The sequence below is a fragment of the Xenopus tropicalis genome, chromosome 5 (assembly GCF_000004195.4).
Source record: "Xenopus tropicalis strain Nigerian chromosome 5, UCB_Xtro_10.0, whole genome shotgun sequence".
Taxonomy (NCBI): Eukaryota; Metazoa; Chordata; class Amphibia; order Anura; family Pipidae; genus Xenopus; species Xenopus tropicalis.
In genome coordinates this window covers 146,821,725-146,843,945 of record NC_030681.2, presented here as the reverse complement: position 1 = coordinate 146,843,945, position 22,221 = coordinate 146,821,725, and the positions used below count along the sequence as shown (strand labels likewise).

Sequence of the window (22,221 nt, the reverse complement as noted above, 5' to 3'; positions counted from 1 at the left end):
ACTTTCCCGCCCCAAGTGACATCATTGCCTGCCCCCCCCCAACCTAAAGGCCAGCATTGAAAGCAAAAAAAAAAATGTGGCAACCCTAAACGGGAACAGAGAATTCAGTTATGCCCACAAGGGGTGCTGTCTTATAGCTGCCAATGAAGAATGTTTCAACCAAGTCAAGCGGGAAAAATATATTGCACACACAATGTAGGGCTTCCTTATGATATTTCAATGACAAATTACAGATATGTTATTACAAATTGCTCACATGTAGAATAACCTCCACTTACTTTGGGCTCTGAATTCAATACAATGGTTATACTTACCTGTAATCAGTAACGACCCTGCTGCTGCAGTCCAGGTAATATTAAAAAGACTAATGTCGGGGCTGCAGCAAGTTAAATTGACCCCTTTTCCGTTACAGACAAGAGGAATATTGCTGGTTGGGGAAATTGATAGGGATCTGATTTGCAGAGAGGCGGTTGGGCTGCCTGGGCCGGTACAAGTGTAAGAACCTGCGGTCAGGGAGATATGGAAACCTGAATTAGTTACAAACCTGCATAAATGTGATTATTTGAGCAAAATATGTCAGTGTAGTTATGTTATTTCCACTGCATACATGTACAGCTCAATACAGGTATAGGATCAGTTATCCGGGAACCCATTATCTAGAAAGCTCCAAATTACAGGAAGAACCATGTCCCATAGGCTCGATTTTAATCAAATAATTTTTCCAATTTTTAAAATTTTAGTAAGGGGCAGGTTTATCAATGTATGAGATCTCCAAAGAAAAAAAATCACCCATTTTCTATTCATTCCTATGGGATATTTAGAAGCGTATGTATCAGTGGGAAAGTTGGTTATACATTCGATTAAAGGCATTTCTAAAAATCCCATCGGAATGAATAAACAGTGGGTACATTTTTCTATGGTAATCTCACATTTTGATAAATCTGCCCCTTATAGTATGGAGATCCAAGTTATGGAATGTCCCCTTATCCAAGACCCTAGGCTTCCAAGCATTCTGGATAACAGGTCCCATACCTGTATGTGTTACATGGTTTGTATTATTCCTACACCCCATGCACATTTACAGCAAAGCAAGTAAACCTCCACTAAAGACCAATACTGTAATTAATGCAAAACAAACTTTGATGTTTATATACAGACTTTATAATGGTACCAATAATCCCAAATACAAGGCAAAGGACAAAAGGTTACTGCAATAGGAACCAGTAAAACTGGCCCACCAGGATACCAGGAGAACTCCCGGTGGGCCCAGGTCTCAGTGGGCCCTCTTGTTTCTAACTATTTGGCCAATTGCATGGTTCATTCCCTATTTCTGTATGGGAAACAGAGAAGGATAGAGAAAAGAGACTTGGATAATAAAAAAGGTGAGGAAGGAGAGGAGGAATAATAGTTTAGAAAGCAGGCCTATCTACCAAGGGCCCCGGGGGTCTGGTCCGATACTAACTGGATTAACATGGAGAAAATCTGCTTGGAAGAATGAGCCAAAATGACTTTACAACAGTGAACAATGCTGGTAAATACACCTGGAGATGATCCGGACAGGGGATGGAGCAGGTAATGTGGGGGGATTTTGTGGTGGAGGCAGTAAAGTTTGAATGTTGGGCTTATGATGTGGCAGAGAAGAATTGGTTGAATTTGTACATACCTTCCAACCGTCCTGCTTTCAGCCAATCTCCCCTGCTACCCCAAGCTCACAGGTTTACCTTGATGTAACAAGGCAAGGGTCAACTATCGGCATTGGCTCTCATTCCTCTCCCTGCTCCTGCTCACTGGGTCAGGGGCTGAGGGTGCGCTCTGTCTTTTATCAGGCAGAAGAGGCTGCTGCCTTTATTTGTGTGCTGGGCAGTTTCACCTTCCCACCCCTAACATATATCTCTCTCTCCTGGGAATCTCTGGCAGAGCACAGCATGCAGGGGAAGAGGTATCGCTCGTTCATAAAATATAGCAGGCATTTAAAAGGGGCCCTTATAAGTCTGGGAACCTTAGGCCTTGTTAATATGGCTAGAACTTCTAGTGGTACATTAATATTGTTTTGCTTTCAACTGATTAAGAATGGAAGGAAATAACATAAATTTATGTACCACTGGAATTGGCCCTGTTTATAACTTTGGAAAATGCACAGAACTGTTGGCATGTCTGAAGTTGACTTTATCAGTTTCATTTAGTAATTTTACTGGCATGTCTGGGGCTAATATGCCCTTTATCAATTTAATGTAGTCATACTGGCACCTTTTTGAAGTTAATGTGTCCTTTATTCTTTTTATTTAGTGATTATACTGGCACATCTGGGGCATGTAAAGTGGGTGTGGCATGTGGGCGTGGTCACAAAGCAGGCGTGGCGAAAACATTTTTGCCGCACTACCAGCGTCATATATTTTTGTCCCTCTTTCTCTTATTGAAATGTCGGGAGGTATGTTTTTAGTATATCAGGCAGTGGTTTGTCTGGTTTTGAATCCCTGACCATAAAAATCGCACTGTCCAGTTCATAACCAGGTAGGTAGCAACCCTGAAGTACTGTTTTTGCTTTACCCTTAAACTGCCTTTGATGCATGTACAGAATCCTGTATTTACCCCTGCACTTTATTCAATGGGTGCCACATTCTTCCATCTTCCCCAGGTGCCACGGCTGGATGCTCACGTGAATACAAGCAGCTATTATTTGAACCCTGCGTATGAGCACTGTACCTGCATCCTCCATGTTGACATTCTTTATTTTCAGGGTGTACAGCGCAGACGTATTAGAGGTATTATATTTATCCGTATTCCGAATTGCTTGGGAGTTATGAAGCCATGAAACATCTGTAAGATCACTGAACTGACACTGTATGGTCACCATGTCTCCTACGAATGGGTTTTCTGGGCTCACTGTGATGCTTGACACATCTGAAAGGATGGGAAGATTAGCCTGAAACATGACTGTACATAATCTTGGGCATTACAGCTTCCTTTACATTATTTTTTTTATATTTTTTTATATCATCCTTACTCTGAGAAACTTGGAATCCTGTGAGAGTTACTATTGAAGAAAGAGCGTCTTTGAGCTCAGTGGAGCCAGTCAGAACATTCTGTAAGGTGCCTCCAAGTGAAGCATCGGCGAAACTGATTTCTAGGACAGCAACGTACGTATCAGCCGTGTCTGGAAGATATGTTTAAAAAATAAGATAAGAATTTTGTATGAAAACAATGAGTTATCTGTCGAAACTGTAAGAAGCCAGGCTAGATGTAATTAAAGGGGAACTAAAGGTTACAGCAGTAGGTGGCCAAGGTGTTGGGCACCCCCGGGGAAGGAAGTTGATATCCTTGAGGCTCAGGCAGTGACGGATTTCAGAGTAGGGCACCCAGAGGCCCCCCCCCATTCTCCCATTCTCCGTCTCCCCTCAGACTTTTGCTCACATACGGAGCACTGGGGACTCACTAACGTTATCTGCACGTCCCATCCCCAGTGCTCCGTATGGGAGCAAATTTTATGTGCGGCATTTATGCCACCCTAGGCCCTCACCACAAATCCGGGCCTGGGCTCAGGCTGGTGCACTTCTTCCATAACAATTGCACTGGTGCTGGATACACCACCATTTTGGGTCCATTTCCCCTTTGCTCCTATGGCCAAGTGCATGCCCAGTACAGTATTATTAGTCAGTTTACTGCCTGGGGTAGCGCAGGGGATATTTGCAAAAGGTATCCAACTTTGCCTTATGGTGCTCAGAAATTACTCTGGGACAATCCAGTTTTTCTGGTTCACCGGCCTGGGCCACAAAAATTGATTGCTTGGTGATGCTACAATGTTATTTGTACCCTTTATTACTTATCTATATGTTCAGCCCTTCTCCTAATTCATCTTTCAGTCTCTTATTCAAACCTGGTTGCTAGTATAAATTAGACCCTAGCAACCTGATAGCTGCTGCAATTCCAACTGGACAACTGCTTAACAAAATACTAAATAATTCAAAAATACAAATGTTAACAAATGAAAACCAATCGGATGTCTCAGAATTGTTGTCTCTGTCCCTGTAAATACACCAATATGTTTTACTTAATTATAATTAAGGAACATAACATTTATACCTCGCTTTTGTCTTCTTAGATATTCTTGCTCATTATATCCTGTTCTGAGTATCTAGAAATAAAAAGTGTATTCCGATTCATTACACAGCACATATAATTAAAGACGTATAAATGACGGGTAGTATAGTGTAGTAGCCAATCAGCAGGCAGGATTTACAGGTCACTTGTTTGAAAACAAACATGATTGGTTGCTGTTGGTTACTAGACATGGTGCAATCTTTGCAACTTTTATTTATCAAGGCTCCTCTCTCTGTGGGTAGAGTAAGGGGTATATATATTATAGTGTGTAAGCCCATTGCAACCAATCAGATATTTGCTTTTGTTTTCTAACTTGTAGTTGCTATTTGCTGATTGGCTGCTATGGGACCAGTGATGTTTGCTTACACACTATGATAAATATGCCCCTAAGGGCCGTGACAGACGGGGAGGATAGTCGCCCGCGACAAGGGAGACTAATCTCCCCGAAATGCGCCGATTTGCTGAAATCGCCGAAGTTGCATAGAGAGGAAACTTCGGCGATTTCAGTGCCGCGTACGCCATCCCACCGGCGATTTACATTCTAGCCGGTGGAATGGCATTTCAGGGAGATTAGTCGCCCGTGACAGGGAGATTTGTGGTGTGGCGACTCATTTCCCCATCTGCCACGGCCCTAAGGTGTAATAGTAAGTGGTCAATGGGAGTTTAGGGCTCATCTCTTTCAGCTACCAGAATGTTGCAGCACATGTTGGTCATGGCCCTCTGAGGCTACAGGCAGCAGGGCATTGCCATAGGGTCTGTGCTGGCAGTTGTCAAGGGTCCATGGTACCTAAAGTTTCCAGCACTCAATTACATACAGGACAAGGCAGCGTGAATCCAAATTAGGGGTAGAGCAGGGTATGAGGATAGGGGTTGGGGGTGGGGAAGGAGATCCATGTTGACAACACAGACCAGGGGCTACAAGCACTCTTAATCCACCTTTGGGCAGAGTCAGCTGTAGTTTCCATTGGTCAATGGGTATTCAAGGCTCTTCTCTCTATGAGCAGGGGCAGATATATGGGAGGTACAGGGGTTTAGTATGGTGCTGTTCTGCACAGGATCTTTCTTAATTCTTTCCATAAAAGGTGAAATTGGTTCCTACAAGATCATATTCTTTCCATGGCTCGCAAGAAAGATATAGACTCGTTCTTAGCAAATATCTGTAGGAACTAAAGAGAATAAAAGCACCTGATGGATGTGGAACTGTTCATCCGAGGGCAGGAATTGCTCTTCTTTATCCTCAGCCATCAGACCTTTACTCATTTGAAATAACAGAAACCCAAGTAGTAGAAGCTTCATGCCGGAGGGCCTGTCCATCCTATTCCACGTTTCTGAAACAAATCAAAGAATGAAAGTAATGAAGGTAATGTGGCACAATGGTGGCCACGAAGGTAACATTATGGTGGCTGCTTCTATATAGTGTACAGCAAGGAGTCTACGTTTATTAAAATGAAAGAAAGAAGAAGTAGGAACAGCAATAAAGTCTGGCTGTGATGATACAGCAGGGGGAGTAGACCCCACGTGGAGGCAAGGGGGATCATTACCTTTTAAAAAAAGGTTCTTTTTTGGTTGCTACACCCTGGTAAACATTGTGCCTTTTGTTACATATTTTGCCCATTTGACAGGTAAGAAAGTGATTGACTCACTCACCAAGGCTGAGCAGTGGAACGCCTGCATTATGGTGTATTGAAGCACTACTCTGCTTATTATTAAACATTGTTTTTAGACACAAATACAAATATAGATATAGGATACGTTATCCAGAAATCTTTGAATTATGGGAAGGCCATCTCCAATAATAAAACAGTACCTGTACTTGATCCCAACTAAGATATAATTACCCCTTATTGGGGGCAGAACAGCCCTATTGGGTTTATTTCATGGTTAAATGATTCCCTTTTCTCTGTAATAATAAAACAGTACCTGTACTTGATCCCAACTAAGTTATAATTACCCCTTATTGGGGGCAGAACAGCCCTATTGGGTTTATTTAATGGTTAAATGATTCCCTTTTCTCTGTAATAATAAAACAGTACCTGTACTTGATCCCAACTAAGTTATAATTACCCCTTATTGGGGGCAGAACAGCCCTATTGGGTTTATTTAATGGTTAAATGATTCCCTTTTCTCTGTAATAATAAAACAGTACCTGTACTTGATCCCAACTAAGATATAATTACCCCTTATTGGGGCAGAACAGTCCTATTGGGTTTATTTAATGGTTAAATGATTCCCTTTTCTCTGTAATAATAAAACAGTACCTGTACTTGATCCCAACTAAGATTCAATTCTATTGGGTTTAATTACTGTTTACATGATTTTTTAGACTTAAAGCACTTTGATCCAAATTACTGAAAGACCTCTTATCCGGAAAACCACAGGTCCCACACCTGGATAGTATTTGTAGACAACATGCATATTTTGGGTTGGAAAAAGACAAAATAGAATAATAAGAAGTGCTCACCAGACAGACAGTGTGAGTTGAGAGAATTCGCTATTCCTGTGCAACGTACGGTGCAGCATTGCTGATACAGATAAAGGCAAAGATCCCATGTAGCTCCTGTGGTGTAAGTCAATGAGAATGTTCCCTGGTCAACGTGATACCCATTAAAATGAAAGTATCACCTGTAGTCCTGGGTATTGAGCCTATGCCAGCCTATAGGCATTCTGCCATCACATCCCCAGGCAGAGCGCTGCCCAGCCGCAACCAATCTGACGGAGAAGATGAGTCTATTGCTTTGGATGTAAAGCCCTTTTCTCCAACGGCTGAGTTCTTGCCCTGTGTACAATTCTGAGAAACCAGTTCCTGCAGTGTAACATACCTGTGTTCCCTTGTCACTTAATAAATGCCTTTTCGCTTCCTCATCGCTTAATCCTACGTTCCTTCTATCAACAAACTTGCAAAGCTCTGCACTTATTCCACCATAGTAATAGTTTCCTAGAAGCTAGAACCCAAACTCTCACTTTTGCAGAGGCACAGAGATGCCTTTTATCCCCTGAGCGAGTGCCTTTTTATATACAAGGAAGTACTATTATAGCTTTAGGACACACTGACTGACACTGAATAGAGTTGCAAAGTCTGTTATCCTCAAAACCCCCCTTTTCAATATCATTCCTGGCTCAATTCCATGTTGTTTTTGTCCAAATCTGCATTCATAAATGCTGAACCTCATCTGCCATTTAAAGGTGAACTAAAGGCTCCCCACTGTTTTCTTAATTGACCGCTATTATATTTGCATGTACACTGGACTGACCCATAGTCCTCAGACAGTATAGTGGGGCTCATTTATAAACACTGGGTACCAACCCATGGCAACCAATCAGTGATTACATTTTTCCAGCCAGCTGCAGGTATGACAATAAAACCAGACTTCTGTTTAGTTGCTATGGGTTACTGCCCAGGTGCAAATTTGCCCAGTATTATAAATGACCCCCACTTGCATCTACTCACCAATTACGGAGATCCATGCGGGGAAAGGCAGGGAGCAGGCCAATAAAACTGCCCAGATCTGTATTTCTCTTTGCAATATAGGGATACAGGAAGGTTCTGGAGTTAGGAAGGGAGCCGGGGAACAGTGTAATGGGAGGAAATATAAAAATGCGACAGGGAGGCTTTAGTTCTCCTTTAACTGCCCAGTTTTTTCAACTGTGAGGAAGTGAACAACACCTATAATTCTTTTCTGTTTGTGTGCAAAACATGAGGGTAAGTATACTGGCACGCCACAGTGCTCACACCTACCCAACACTGATAACTTTAAAGGGGTTGTTCACCTTTAATTTACATTTTAGTATGACATACAGAGTTCTATTTAAGCAGCTAGGTAATTTGGACCCTAGCAACCAGGCAGCAGTTTGAATTCGAAAAGGGAATATGAATAGGAGAGAGACTGAATAGGAAGATCAACTGAAAAGAAGAATTTGCTGTTCTAACTAAAAGTTATCTTGGCCTTAAGTTGGCCTTAATTTTTTGTGTCTTTCAGTTAACTCTTTGGGGCTGATTTACTAAGACACGAATTCGAATCCGAATTGGAAAAATTCCGATTGGAAAACGAACATTTTGCGACTTTTTCGTATTTTTTGCGATTTTTTCGGCGACTTTACGACTTTTCGGAAATTATTGTGACTTTTTCGTTACCAATACGATTTGCGCGAAAAAACGCGAGTTTTTCGTAGCCATTCCGAAAGTTGCGCAAAATCTTGCGCCTTTTCCGTAGCGTTAAAACTTAAAAGGCACGATGTTTCGCGCAAGTTTTAACGCTACGAAAAATCGCAAGATTTTGCACAACTTTCGGAATGGCTACGAAAAACTCGCGTTTTTTCGCACAAATCGTATTGGTAACGAAAAAGTCGCGAAAATTTTCCGAAAAAATCGCAAAATACCGATCATTACGAAAAAAACGCAATCAGACGCATTCGGCCCGTTCGTGGGTTAGTAAATGTGCCCCTTTGTGTTCCGTAGCTCTCCTGGAATTTAAATGGCAGTCTGATTGGCAGGTCTTAATGGTCCTAATGGCTCAGAATGACAGATAAATAGGAGAGGACCTTTAGCAGAAGTAGGAGCACTAAAACCCACAATAACAATAAAAATGTAGCCTTTTTGTCTTAAACAAATAGTGATAGTGTCCCAGGGACAGGCGGGCAAGTGGGCCGGCAAGTCAAAGCTGAGAGATAAGAGGGCAGCTGAAGGATATAGGAGAATAGACCTGCATGTCCCCGGGGGTATTTTGCTGCTGACATTCAACCATAAATAAAACCTTGTGTTTATACTTTTCCCTCATACCGTTGTGTCCTCTGTACATGGAGGGGTGGGGGCATCCAAATAAGAACTTGCACAGGGTCAGACTGAGGGGTGTAGGGCCCACAGGTGCCCCTGCCGGACACGGCCCCTAATCCCCCCTGAAGGGGCCCCCCTAACCCACCGCAAGGTCCCCCACCCGACATCCTCCCCTGAGCGCAGGTAATTTTAACACATCAGGGGAGGAACAGTCGGCAGGGGGAGCGCCAGCAAAGGTTGGGTCTGCGCCGCCGGGGACCCTTACCTTGCACGCCGTATAATTAAACATGGTGCAGACCAGGGTCGTCCTACATTCTCCATGGAATTATCTGAAGTGTTTAATACAAATGATGATGCCAGGGAATATGGGCAGGTTGGGACAAAAAAGTGTCACGGGGGCCACATACAGCCCAAAGGCCTCTTGTTGGGCAAAGGAAGTCTGGGAGATTTTAACACTGATTTTCTGTGGCCTGACTGATTTTTTTTCAAATTGGGCATTTACTGTAACATTTTGATCGCTCAGGTCACTGCCCCGAGAAACCAGTGAGAGGTAATCTGGGAGGGTCAGCTAAAAACAAAATTAAATGAGTAATAAATTTTAAAAACATCTGGTTTAGGGTGAATAACCTTCAACCAGAAAAGGACTAATATGTTATAGATAAACCTCTAAGCATCTTTTTAATTTGTCTTTATTCAGTATTTTTTTTTGTAATTATTATCATTCATATCCAGCCTGTAACTGAAATGCTATCAGGTTGTCGGAGGGGTCACTGACCCCAGCAACCAAACAACAAAAAGTTCAGTTTTATTGTTATTCTTATTTCTAATTGCTTATCTTTCATTTATTGCCCTCCCTTGTATCTTCCATTCTGACTTCCCCTCTCTTGTTCATGTCTGTGTTAGAAATAAATGGTACATGCATCCAGGGTAGCCACCAGGGGCCCCGCACCCCCAAGATGCCCCGTCAGGCACGTCCCCCGCAAGGGCCCCTGCCACCTCCTGTCATCCTCCCCTGAACGAGCTTAAGTGAAACGCATCAGGGGACGCCACCGGCGGCCGGGGGAGTGGTAACGGCACAGGGAAGGGTACGCTGAAGTTCCCTCACAGGTCCACTGAGCTGCTCCTGGCCCTTCCACCAGATGTCCCTATGCAAAGTGCCGCCGGCTCTCCCTCTCAGCCTGGGGAAGAATTTTTTGGGGAAAATGTCAAAACTTGCATTGTGCATTACCCCATGGGTGCCGGCTGATTTAGAGCAACAAACTGGGGGGGTGGACCTTGTACTAAAAATAAAACAGCAGCCCTTAAATACTTCAGCTGCACTGTACTGAATCCGCTCGGCTCTGCGTAACCACAAGATTCCACGTGTAGGCACAGTGATGTTCTAACCCCAGTCACACAGAACATGCACAAGAATTATATACGAAAATAGTTCTTTCGACTCCCGTGTCAATGCATAAACATTTAAAGGGGAACTTTACCCAAACTATAATTCCAAGCAGCTTCCCCATGTACCTCTGCAGGTATAAAGTTTATTGTGAATTGCTATTGATATTGGCAATGTAGCAGAAGTCAGTTCTCCTCCAGGACTCGTAACCAGCTGTCCTGAAGTGCGGGGAATACAAGCAGCCAGACAGACGCTGTTTCAGTAGCGATTACATTTACACATCATTTTCTTTTAATTGGAAATTTGCTCAAAGGAACATTTTCCATTGTCCTGCTATACACACTGGGCCTCATTTATCAACCCTAAGATGCACAATATCGTAATGTCAGAGTATCCCTGCACTGTGGGCACACATTGGCGCCCCCTACCTTGGAAGTTTAAATGATGCACAAGCTAGGGGGTGTTAATGTATCACCCCCCCGCCTTCCCACATGATTTCAGCTGTCCTAATCACAGACTTAGGGGCTGATTTACTAATCCACGAATCCAAATCCCCAATGGGAAAAAATCGGATTGGAAACGAACATTTTGTGACTTTTTCGTATTTTTTGTGATTTTTTCGTCACCGTTGCGACTTTTTCATAGCCGTTACGACTTGCGTGAATTGTCGTGACTTTTTCATAGGCATTACAAATTGCGTGAATTGTCGCGACTTTTTCATAGCCTCAGATTGTAAGCTCTACGGGGCAGGGACCTCCTTCCTACTGTGTCTCATACCACATGGCACTTATATATATATATATTTATTGTATTTATTTATTATTTCACTCATCCTCCCTGTGTGTAATTTTGTATTCTGTAAGACTGTACAGCGCTGCGTACCCTTGTGGCGCTTTATAAATAAAGTTATACATACATACATACATAGCCATTATGACTTTCGTGAATTGTCGCAACTTTTTCATAGGCATTATGACTTTCGCGAATTGTCGCGACTTTTTCGTATTGAAAAAACGCATTCGGACGCTTTTCGGACGTTTGTGGATTAGTAAATGTGCCCCTTAGTGTGGGACAGAATGTCTCAAATAAATCTTCACCCCCCCCCCATCTTAGTAATTTCATTAATATGTCTCTGTACATGCAGCTTTGTGTCGGAGTTGGTTATATAGAAAGAGAATTAGCTCTAACAGATCGTCTAGGCCAGTGGCATAGACAGCGTCAGGACCCCCTCATCCCTGACGAAAATATCTTCAGAGGGGCCTGCAGCTGCTAGTTTGTGGCTATCAGCCAGGTAGGAGGGGGGGTAGTAGTTACATCAGTGGTCTAGGCAAAGGGACTCCGAATCCTGCATGTACAGGATGAGGTATGGGGAAGGGTAATTGTTAAATTGTAAAAGTCCAATAAAGTTTGATTTTTGCGATAGTTCCCCTTTAAAAGTTGCACACGTGTCTGATTTCAGTGCTATAAACATTGATCTACATACACCAACACAATAAACAATAAGAAATAAGAGAATACTTACATCTTTAGCATGTATTGCCTTTTCCCAAAACTCCAGAAAGGCTTTCTCTCCCCATTTAGCTACTGCCCGGGACGGAATCATTTGCACATTTCAGTGCTACAGTAGCAGTAGCCGGCCGACCGGCACTTGCCCAATGGCTGAATTTCACCCTTATTTCCTGATTCCTGACTCAGAGATTTGCATGATTGTTTAAGCTGTGAAGAAAAAGAGATTCCTTGGGTGATAAAAGCCTTCTGTCCTCAGCGAGGGACTCTAAACCTGTCACTTAGGAATTATGAAAATTAATAACCGTGAAGCTGATAAAAGGGAAACTAATCTTGCCCTGCCCCTGGCCTCCCAACAAGCAAAACCACTACAATCTGTAGGCAAGAGCAGAAATAATACTGTGGGGCAGGATACCCTTTATACTGTGAGCCTATATACCCTATACCCTATATCTGGTTGCTAGGGCTCACATTACCTTAGCAACTAGGGATTGGTTTGAATGATTATATGAATAGGGGAATAGAAAAATAGGTAATAAAAAGTAACAATAACAGTAAAATTGGAGCCTTACAGAGCAATAGTTTTTGGCTGCCGGGGTCAGTGACCCCCATTTGAAAGTTGGAAAGAGTCAGAAGACGAAGGCAAATAATGCAAAAACCATAAGAAATAAATAATGAAGACCAACTGAAAAATTGCTTGGAATTGGCCATTCCATAACATACTAAAGGGAGCATTTACTATTGCTCTATTTTTTTCAGTTGTTTTTTTTTGTCGCCGAAAACTCGATTTTGTCATGGAAAAAAATCCTGTGGTTTTGTCTCAATTTATTATGCAACAAAACCACGACAATTCTAAATGTAAAAATATTACATATAATGCAGAAATGATTTTAGTTGTGGTTTAAAAAAAAAATAAAAAGCCACAAAAATCCAATGGTTAATAAATCCCCCCTAAGAGTTAACCACGGATTTGAACACATACAAAGAAGTGCTGTTTAAAGTGTTAAGGAAAGATGAAACAGACTGAGCTGTACTAAGGCTACAGTACAATTAGCTTTTACAGTGGCCAAACAGCATTGGCCCAATGCAGACATGTCAGCTCATCCGTATCTTTCAGAATATAACCTGATTTTAGCCCACTCACCCACAGTAACAAGTCCATCGTCCACCGTCAGTAATTTGCACCCAAAACCTAACTTACCCACCCAAATGCATAGATTCATCCCCCAACATCTTCCAAAGCAGTAGAGCATGGAGCACAGCAGGGGGTGGGGTCGTAGAGGGCGTGGAGGGGCGGAGCATGATCGGGATAGGCGGGGCTAAGATGCATCCGGATCACTTCAGATCCACACTGGCATCTCTGCCTATGGCCCAAAGCGAATCTAAACATAAATGAACTGAAAGTTGTGCTGTCAATATGTTGGCACCCCTAGTGGTTTCACCTTTACTCCATGTTTAAATGGCTTTTATTAACATTTACTACACTGCTGCCTGTGTAAGCTGATTGAACCATAAATGGTAAATGGGGAAACTGAGAATCCTGCAAGTAACTAAGTGCCTGGAAATGAGATTTCATTGCAGGACCAGGTCTCTGCCACATCTAAACCCCTACAAGTGCTCAATCCCATTAAATCGCTTCCTTTTGCATTTCTGTGTAAATGGGGCCTGGGGTCCGTGTCGGACTGGGGTGCCAAGGGCCCACCAGAAAACCTTAGACCTTAAGCCTCCCCTCCCCTTCTCTGTTCACTCACTTAATTACTTCTTTTTACATACTATTATCTATCCTTCCCTCCTTTTTTTCTGTTTCTTCTCATATAGAATTGAGTAATGGCCATGGTATAGGCATACAAGGCAAATGGTTGGGTGAGAAGGAGGGCCCACTGACACCTGGGCCCGCCGGGAGTTTTCCTGGTATCCTGGTGGGCCAGTCCGACACTGACTGGGGTTGGGCACAGCAATTCTCCCGTCATACAATGTAAAGGTGTTTTTGATTGCTGGGCTGCCTGTGGAGAGATCTGAGAATCTACTAAGAGGAAGAATAACCCAACTACTCATAGTTACACTTAGTAAGTGATAGTAACTGTATATTAAGTGGCATTGCAGATATACAGTATATACAGTGGCTTGCAAAAGTATTCGGCCCCCTAGAACTTTTCCACATTTTGTCACATTACAGCCACAAACATGAATCAATTTTATTGGAATTCCACGTGAAAGACCAATACAAAGTGGTGTACACGTGAGAAGTGGAACGAAAATCCTACATGATTCCAAATATTTTTTACAAATAAATAACTGCAAAGTGGGGTGTGCGTAATTATTCAGCCCCCTTTGGTCTGAGTGCAGTCAGTTGCCCATAGACATTGCCTGATGAGTGCTAATGACTAAACAGAGTGCACCTGTGTGTAATCTAATGTCAGTACAAATAAAGCTGCTCTGTGACGGCCTCAGAGGTTGTCTAAGGGATATTGGGAGCAACAACACCATGAAGTCCAAAGAACACACCAGACAGGTCAGGGATAAAGTTATTGAGAAATTTAAAGCAGGCTTAGGCTACAAAAAGATTTCCAAAGCCTTGAACATCCCACGGAGCACTGTTCCACCGATCATTCAGAAATGGAAGGAGTATGGCACAACTGTAACCTACCAAGACAAGGCCGTCCACCTAAACTCACAGGCCGAACAAGGAGAGCGCTGATCAGAAATGCAGCCAAGAGGCCCATGGTGACTCTGGGGGGGCTGCAGAGATCTACAGCTCAGGTGGGGGAATCTGTCCGACAACTATTAGTCGTGCACTGCACAAAGTTGGCCTTTATGGAAGAGTGGCAAGAAGAAAGCCATTGTTAACAGAAAACCATAAGAAGTACCATTTGCAGTTTGCCACAAGCCATGTGGGGGACACAGCAAACATGTGGAAGAAGGTGCTCTGGTCAGATGAGACCAAAATGGAACTTTTTGGCCAAAATGTAAAACGCTATGTGTGGCGGAAAACTAACACTGCACATCACTCTGAACACACCATCCATCCCCATTGTCACATATGGGGGGCAGCATCATGCTCTGGGGGGGCTTCTCTTCAGCAGGGACAGGGAAGCTGCTCAGAGTTGATGGGAAGATGGATGGAGCCAAATACAGGGCAATCTTGGAAGAAAACCTCTTGGAGTCTGCGAAAGACTTGAGACTGGGGCGGAGGTTCACCTTCCAGCAGGACAACGACCCTAAACATAAAGCCAGGGCAACAATGGAATGGTTTAAAACAAAACATATCCATATGTTAGAATGGCCCAGTCACAGTCCAGATCTAAATCCAATGGAGAATCTGTGGCAAGATCTGAAAACTGCTGTTCACAAACGCTGTCCATCTAATCTGACTGAGCTGGAGCTGTTTTGCAAAGAAGAATGGGCAAGGATTTCAGTCTGTAGATGTGCAAAGCTGGTAGAGACATACCCTAAAAGCCTGGCAGCTGGAATTGCAGCAAAAGGGGGTTCTACAAAGTATTGACTCAGGGGGCTGAATAATTACGCACACCCCACTTTGCAGTTATTTATTTGTAAAAAATGTTTGGAATCATGTAGGATTTTCGTTCCACTTCTCACGTGTACACCACTTTGTATTGGTCTTTCACGTGGAATTCCAATAAAATTGATTCATGTTTGTGGCTGTAATGTGACAAAATGTGGAGAAGTTCAAGGGGGCCGAATACTTTTGCAAGCCACTGTATACGTCAGTAAGCGTCCATTTTCCATAGGTAATGGTAATAATAAATAGTAAAGGCCGCACCTGTAGAACTAAGTGCAGCGTCAGCCCTCCTATACAGAATTTATATTATCGTCTGTCATCTCACTGTAACTCTATGTAGGAATGCAGCTCCCCAACCGGCTGCTCACTCTCTGACATGAACCGAAAGGTCCTCTTGGTTTAACAGTATAAGTTTATACTTGTATTGTAGTCATAGTTACATGGTTAACAAAAAGACAACTGTTCATCAAGTCCAACCCTCGGTTGGTTGGTAATAGCATTCTATTAAGTAAGTCAATAAACAAAATGCTGATTTTTAGATTTTAAGTTGCACTAAATGCCGGATGGTTTTTGAACATTTTGTTCTGTCGCACTTTAGGGGCATTTCCTGGGGAAGGAGTTTACTTTACCTTGGAAAACATCATTTTTTTTTTCAGGAGAACCTGAGCTTTCCAAAGCTGTCCGACTTTTTGTGTATTTCCAAGATTTAGAGGTCTAAATACAAAAAATATTTTACCCGTATATACTCGAGTATAAGCCGATCCAAATATAAGCCGAGGTGCCTAATTTTACCTAAGAAAACTGGAAAAACTTATTGACTCGAGTATAAGCCTAGGGTGGGAAATGCAGCCACTACTGCTAAGTTTCAATAATCAAAATAAATACCAATAAAATTACATTAATTGAGGCATCAGTGGGGTATATGTTTTTCAATATTTATTTCAAAGAAAAACCATAAACTAGCTCAGTAAGTGGAGAAGAGGGTCAACAAAAACAATATGAGTACTACCCCATGCTCATTGCTCATTGGCAAACTGGCAGCAGACCCGGTCCCGGAGGGATGTAAGGGGAAATAAGTATTGCTAGTGGGAGCCTAGGCCAGGGCACTGGAGGGTCTGGTTGCAGGGAGCCTAATTTGCACACAAAGGAGAGAGGGTGCTAGTCTGGAGGGACCCATGGCACCCGTCTCGAGTATAAGCCGAGGGTGACTTTTTCAGCACATTTTGGGTGCTGAAAAACTAGGCTTATACTCGAGTATATACAGTATTTTATGCACAAAAATTCGACTGATTCTGAATTCAACTGAAAGCCTCCTGTCTCTCGACCATGCAGTGCCGCTACAGTAGAATATAACATACTTAAGATTCCAAAGGTAAAAATCCTGGAACAGTAGGTTTACACCAGGAAACTACACTTTTAAAAAGTACACACTCTGCCGAATCCAAATCTTTTGGAAGATTCGCAAGTTTTTTGTCGAAGTGAAACGGGACAGATTTACTCATTACTAATAGTGATATTATCTTTGCATGTAATGCCTATAATACCCATGGGTGACCTGTGATGTATAAACAAAATGCACCCGCCCACAGAAAAACGTATGCTTGTCAGAGTTTCACGCTATTAAAGCCCTTCGCTTACTCCAACAAGAACGCTTTTGCTTCTTTTCCTGATCATGATTTTTGCTGCTATATATATTATATCTTAGTTGGGATCAAGTACAGGTACTGTTTTATTATTACAGAGAAAAGGGAATCATTTAACCATGAAATAAACCCAATAGGATTGTTCTGCCCCCAATAAGGGGTAATTATATCTTAGTTGGGATCAAGTACAGGTACTGTTTTATTATTACAGAGAAAAGGGAATCATTTAACCATGAAATAAACCCAATAGGGCTGTTCTGCCCCAATAAGGGGTAATTATATCTTAGTTGGGATCAAGTACAGGTACTGTTTTATTATTACAGAGAAAAAGGAATCATTTAACCATTAAATAAACCCAATAGGGCTGTTCTGCCCCCAATAAGGGGTAATTATATCTTAGTTGGGATCAAGTACAGGTACTGTTTTATTATTACAGAGAAAAAGGAATCATTTAACCATTAAATAAACCCAATAGGGCTGTTCTGCCCCCAATAAGGGGTAATTATATCTTAGTTGGGATCAAGTACAGGTACTGTTTTATTATTACAGAGAAAAAGGAATCATTTAACCATTAAATAAACCCAATAGGGCTGTTCTGCCCCCAATAAGGGGTAATTATATCTTAGTTGGGATCAAGTACAGGTACTGTTTTATTATTACAGAGAAAAGGGAATCATTTAACCATGAAATAAACCCAATAGGGCTGTTCTGCCCCCAATAAGGGGTAATTATATCTTAGTTGGGATCAAGTACAGGTACTGTTTTATTATTACAGAGAAAAGGGAATCATTTAACCATGAAATAAACCCAATAGGGCTGTTCTGCCCCCAATAAGGGGTAATTATATCTTAGTTGGGATCAGTACAAGGTACTGTTTTATTATTACAGAGAAAAAGGAAACCATTTTTAAAAATGTGAATTATTTGATTAAAATAATTAGAAAGAAGAAATTTCCATAATTCGGAACTTTCTGGATAATGGGTTTCTAGATAAGGGGTCCGATACCTGTACTGGCACCCATGGACTATCGGTGGTCAAGAAATCCTGCGCATTGTTTGGAATTACACTATTATTAAATGATTCAATCTCCACACTGTCCATAATTTCTTGAATCTTGGTGGGGGGGTAACCAGTTTTTTATCCATAATGACCAGGGGTTCTCAGCTATTTAAGAGCTTCAGTAAAGGGATAGTTCACCTTCAAATCAATTAGTATGATGTACACACTGATATTCTAAGATATTTTGAATATTGTTCTTCATTTTTTACGTTTTTTTAGTTACTTTGCTTTTTGTTCAGCGGCTCTAAGTTTGGTAATTCAGCAGCTATATGGTTGCTAGGGTCCAAATTACCCTAGCAAGCAGGCAGTTGTTTGAACAGGAGATGGGAATATAACCAGGACAGGACATGAATGGAAAGATGTTTAACCCTTTCTTGGCACACTCACTTCTTTGGGATGTATACTTGGTTAAACAGGAGATTTTTTTTTTGAAAGATACTGGGAACTGGTATTTAGCACAGTGCTTCCACCTAGTGGACACTGAGGAGCACACCTCAAGGGGATTTCTAGGAAAAAAAATTACACACACTTTGGAGCAAGGATAACTTTATATAACCATTGAAATAGAATGTAAAACAACTTTATGGATAACTGACAATCCTGCCCTGAGGAACCCCTGCAGTCTATCCAGTCCTGGCACAGTCTCTGTAGGTGCCCAGTCCCAACTTTGGATCCGGATAGACCACAACTCTTTTATTCAGTTCAGCACCTTCCCCAAGAGCACAAGTCCCCCCAGGTAGCGCTACCTGCCCCAGAGTCCCTTCCCCGTTGGAAAGGTAGCACAAATCATAAACAGTTCAGCATCTGACAGTTTAAAAAGAGGCAATATTAATAACCATATTTACCTCCTCAATCTTTTCTCTCATTGGGGATGTCTCTCTGGCTGAATAGGAGCCCTGGGGTTCTCCAGCTTTTTTCTTTTTGGGTATGGTCTCTCTTTTACAAATTCTTCCAGACTTGTGTCTAAAAAAATATCTTGAAGTTATGGCGCCCTCTGCTGGAGCTTCAGTCAGATCCTCAATTGTCTCTGATGCTGATCTCCATGGAGCCGCTGCTTGGGCTCCATGCTTTGGGTTGCCACCTTTTTCTGTGACTTATTAGTGGGGGACGGGACGTGATGTAATGTGGTTAAAGGGCTATGACATAAGGGGAGGGGGAAAAGGTGGATGGGGTGGGTAAATGGGCACACTGGGCCAGGTTATAGGCAGAGCAGAGGTAGGTCTATACTGTAGTTATAAAGGGTGATTGGCAGCAGAGAGGGTCAGGGAGGGGAGGGATTTATAGGGCATTACAAATTAACCAGCAAGTACAATGACAATACATTTGTAATACCGGTGCCGGCCTTAGCTGGTGATTTACTGGCAAGGCTGGTCCAGTACCGGCCAATGGGCAACCCTATCCGCGCTGGTAGTGGTATTTCCCTACAGGTATTCACTTGCTGCAGTTTACATGTTCTAAGTATGTAAAAGTGATAAAGGGTCCCTTGTTGCCCGAAACATGTCACGTTGCAGCAAAGTAGTGCGGTCTCTCCATGCTAAGTTACTACAGACGTCAGTGTGGGTTCCGCGGTGCAACATAGTGGAATTTCTGGACCCGCATGGTTTGATCGCACTGTGATGTTTAATATGAAAGGAGTTGTAACCTCTATTTCAGCCCAGTAGCTGCCTTCCCGGACTAGTACCAGTAGAACATGGGTTACACTGTACTCTCTCACCCAGAATGGGCCTTCACTAAGTGGAAGAGGAAGGTGAGGGTGTTGTGCAACTACACCTCCCTTGCTGCTATACAGAAAAATAAAAACATAGGGCACCGGAGGTTCTTGCAAATAACAAAATGATTAGAAGTGATTAAGAGGCCAGTGGTACAGGCAACACCCCATACAGAGTGTAACCCACACTGACACTCCCCTGAGCACAGACTGGCAGGAATCTCACTGCCCCTCTGCCACACCCCGCAGTGGATCCCCTCAGGGAATTCTCTATCCTGATTCCCTAGTCACTGGGATCCCTACAGGCAAATCTGCAAGCCCTATGTTTGAGCTCAGAACTGCTCTTTCTAGCTCAGCCCTAACTGCCTTACAGCCCTAGAGGGTACTATACAGGGAGCTACACCTGCCTCTATCTAATGCCTCATTCACTGGGCCCTGTTCCCTGACTTCACTGGGCCCCAGCTCTGGGCTCACAGCAGCACCCACCCTGTCCCTCAGTTGGAAGCAAACAGGAAGGTGCCACTCCTTTCCCAGGACTATACTAAAGTGAGGCAGGAAGTGGTCACCATCCCTGCTAGCCAATAGCACACATATGCAACTAAGGGAACTGAGCCTGTAGGGATTTAATTTAACCCTACGGGTCCCTACAGAGTATTAAACCTTTAAATTAACGTTTTATATGATATAGATGTTGATATTCTGAGACAATTTGCATTTGGTCTTCATTTTTTACTTTTCATGGTTTTTCAGTTATTTATATTTTTTTCAGCAGTTCCCAGCAAGTTTCTTACTCTCTCCTCCTCCAAAGTGAGTATGCAACAGAACATACTGGCACCTAAATGGCCACCGGGGCAATAAAAAGACTGAATAAAAGTGAAACAAAAAATGATTGGCCTTTAGCAAATGTGCCCCTCTGTGCCGGAGGGATGTTCTTATGACACAAGACCATATTATGTGCTTACTCTGTGTTTAATAGGTGAGGGCTGCCCTGAGGAACACAGAATGATATTTATAACAGTACAGGTGCAGAGACAATGTTAGCTCCAGGAATCCCCTTGAGGCCAGTATATATTATTATATTGTTATAATGCTTTCATGAAATCAGCCATTTTCAGTTTGCCCACAAGCTGTATTGTTGCTCTGTATGTTTCACAGTATATGCTTTAATACTGTTATTAATAATTACAATCAGTGCCCCAAGATCTCAGTTTTCATATATCTGGGGAAGCCGTCAGTTGGTGCACAGGCTGATCTGGTATGTTCTTTGACTGATCAGCCCACAGGTAAAAAAAAAAAGGAGAGCATAGAAGGGGCCACACAAAGTATTATTAGTATTCCAATACACTACTGGCCTGTGGCCTGCCCTACACATCAATCCCATGGGTGTCTGACTGCACCTTGATACGTAAAGGCCAATCATAGTGCACCTTCCCTAGCACTGCTCAGTTTTTATGTAGCTTACTCCTCAGTGGATAAATGGAGAATCGACATTTGATATGGCCACAATAGACAACCAGTGTGGCCCAAAAATGAGGAGCACAGGGCAGAGATATATAAATATGATAGATTAATGGATCAGCTGTTGGGCGTGCCATTGCAAGAGCTGCCTGTGACTAGTGATGTGCGGGCTGACATGCCAGCCACGGGACCCTTGGGGTTTATCCTTAGGTCAGGCAGGTTAGGGTTGAAATTTGGGCAACTATTGCGTGTTGGGTTGAGTGCGGGTCAGACTGGGGAAGTGCACTCTTCCTCTGCTCCTGGAACTTAAGGCACATACAGAAGTAGCGTACAGAGTGGAAAGGTGAGGTATGGGTTGGGTCCTACAATGGTAACATTTTACTGGTTAGGGTTGGGTGCAGGTTAAGGTTCTTGACCTGCACATCACTACTTGTGACCTCTTACATGCTCCAGTGGACCCTCCCCACAGCCCAGAGACATTTTTCTATTCTGTGCCACAAACTCCAGTCTGGATGCTGATGTCTGAGTGTACATCCTACATATGGAGAAGTATTTGACCAAAAAGAATTGGGACCACTAATTCCTAAATGATTCTTTTCTACTCTCAATGGAATAAAGAGTGTTACAGTTTGCCTAGGATACCTCCCATTGATTTCTACATGACCTCACCAGCTTTTGGATGGTGTCGTTTTGTCTTTTTTTTGCTCAATAAATCATACATTTTTCGAGTTTTCAAGTAATTAGTATAATCCGTGTGTCTTATTGCTAAAAACCACAATTCGTTAACATGAAATAAATAGAAATGTCAGTAAATGGGCCCTTCTGGTGTGTTTTTCTTGAGTGAATAAAGTAAAGGCAAAGTCCTATTTTGCTGCATTTTTGTATCCAATGTGTCTTCTCTGCGTAAGAAACGTTCCTGCCTACCATTATAAAAGTTAATCTTTCCACAGGGACCCAAAGGGTTATTGTTTCCTACTGCTCCGTAAGCCCAGGCTCGGTCACCTACAGTATTCCCCACGGGAGGGAGTTTCCCCCAAATGGCTCAGATACTGTATCTTGTGACTAGTTTCTGTC

At 42.6% G+C, this 22,221-nt stretch overlaps 1 protein-coding gene across 3 annotated transcripts; it reads right to left on the bottom strand.

Moving 5' to 3' along the window:
• Positions 1–14: 14 nt before the first annotated feature.
• LOC108647644 lies at positions 15–11,977 on the bottom strand. Of its 3 annotated transcripts, none has more exons than XM_031903006.1 (7): positions 11,776–11,977; positions 6,560–6,807; positions 5,284–5,426; positions 4,081–4,132; positions 3,005–3,154; positions 2,704–2,901; positions 15–503 (listed from the first exon to the last, which is right to left on the bottom strand). In XM_031903006.1, exons 3-7 carry the CDS (start codon positions 5,410–5,412, stop codon positions 253–255), a joined length of 780 nt encoding a protein of 259 aa, XP_031758866.1. In that variant the 5' UTR covers positions 5,413–5,426; positions 6,560–6,807; positions 11,776–11,977; the 3' UTR covers positions 15–252. The 3 variants fall into 3 exon arrangements, with proteins under 3 accessions (XP_031758866.1, XP_031758867.1, XP_031758865.1); XM_031903007.1 differs by having other exon boundaries at positions 6,560–6,655; XM_031903005.1 differs by lacking the exon at positions 6,560–6,807.
• Positions 11,978–22,221: the final 10,244 nt, after the last annotated feature.

What these genes read in the sequence shown, in the direction of transcription:
- LOC108647644 (XM_031903006.1), bottom strand. Translation starts at nt 5,412, where the DNA reads ATGGACAGGCCCTCCGGCATGAAGCTTCTACTACTTGGGTTTCTGTTA. An exon ending in TCTAAGAAGACAAAAGCGAG is followed by an intron (nt 3,155 to 4,080) that starts GTATAAATGTTA and finishes CATATCTTCCAG; the next exon opens with ACACGGCTGATACGTACGTT. An exon ending in AGGATTCCAAGTTTCTCAGA is followed by an intron (nt 2,902 to 3,004) that starts GTAAGGATGATA and finishes CCATCCTTTCAG; the next exon opens with ATGTGTCAAGCATCACAGTG.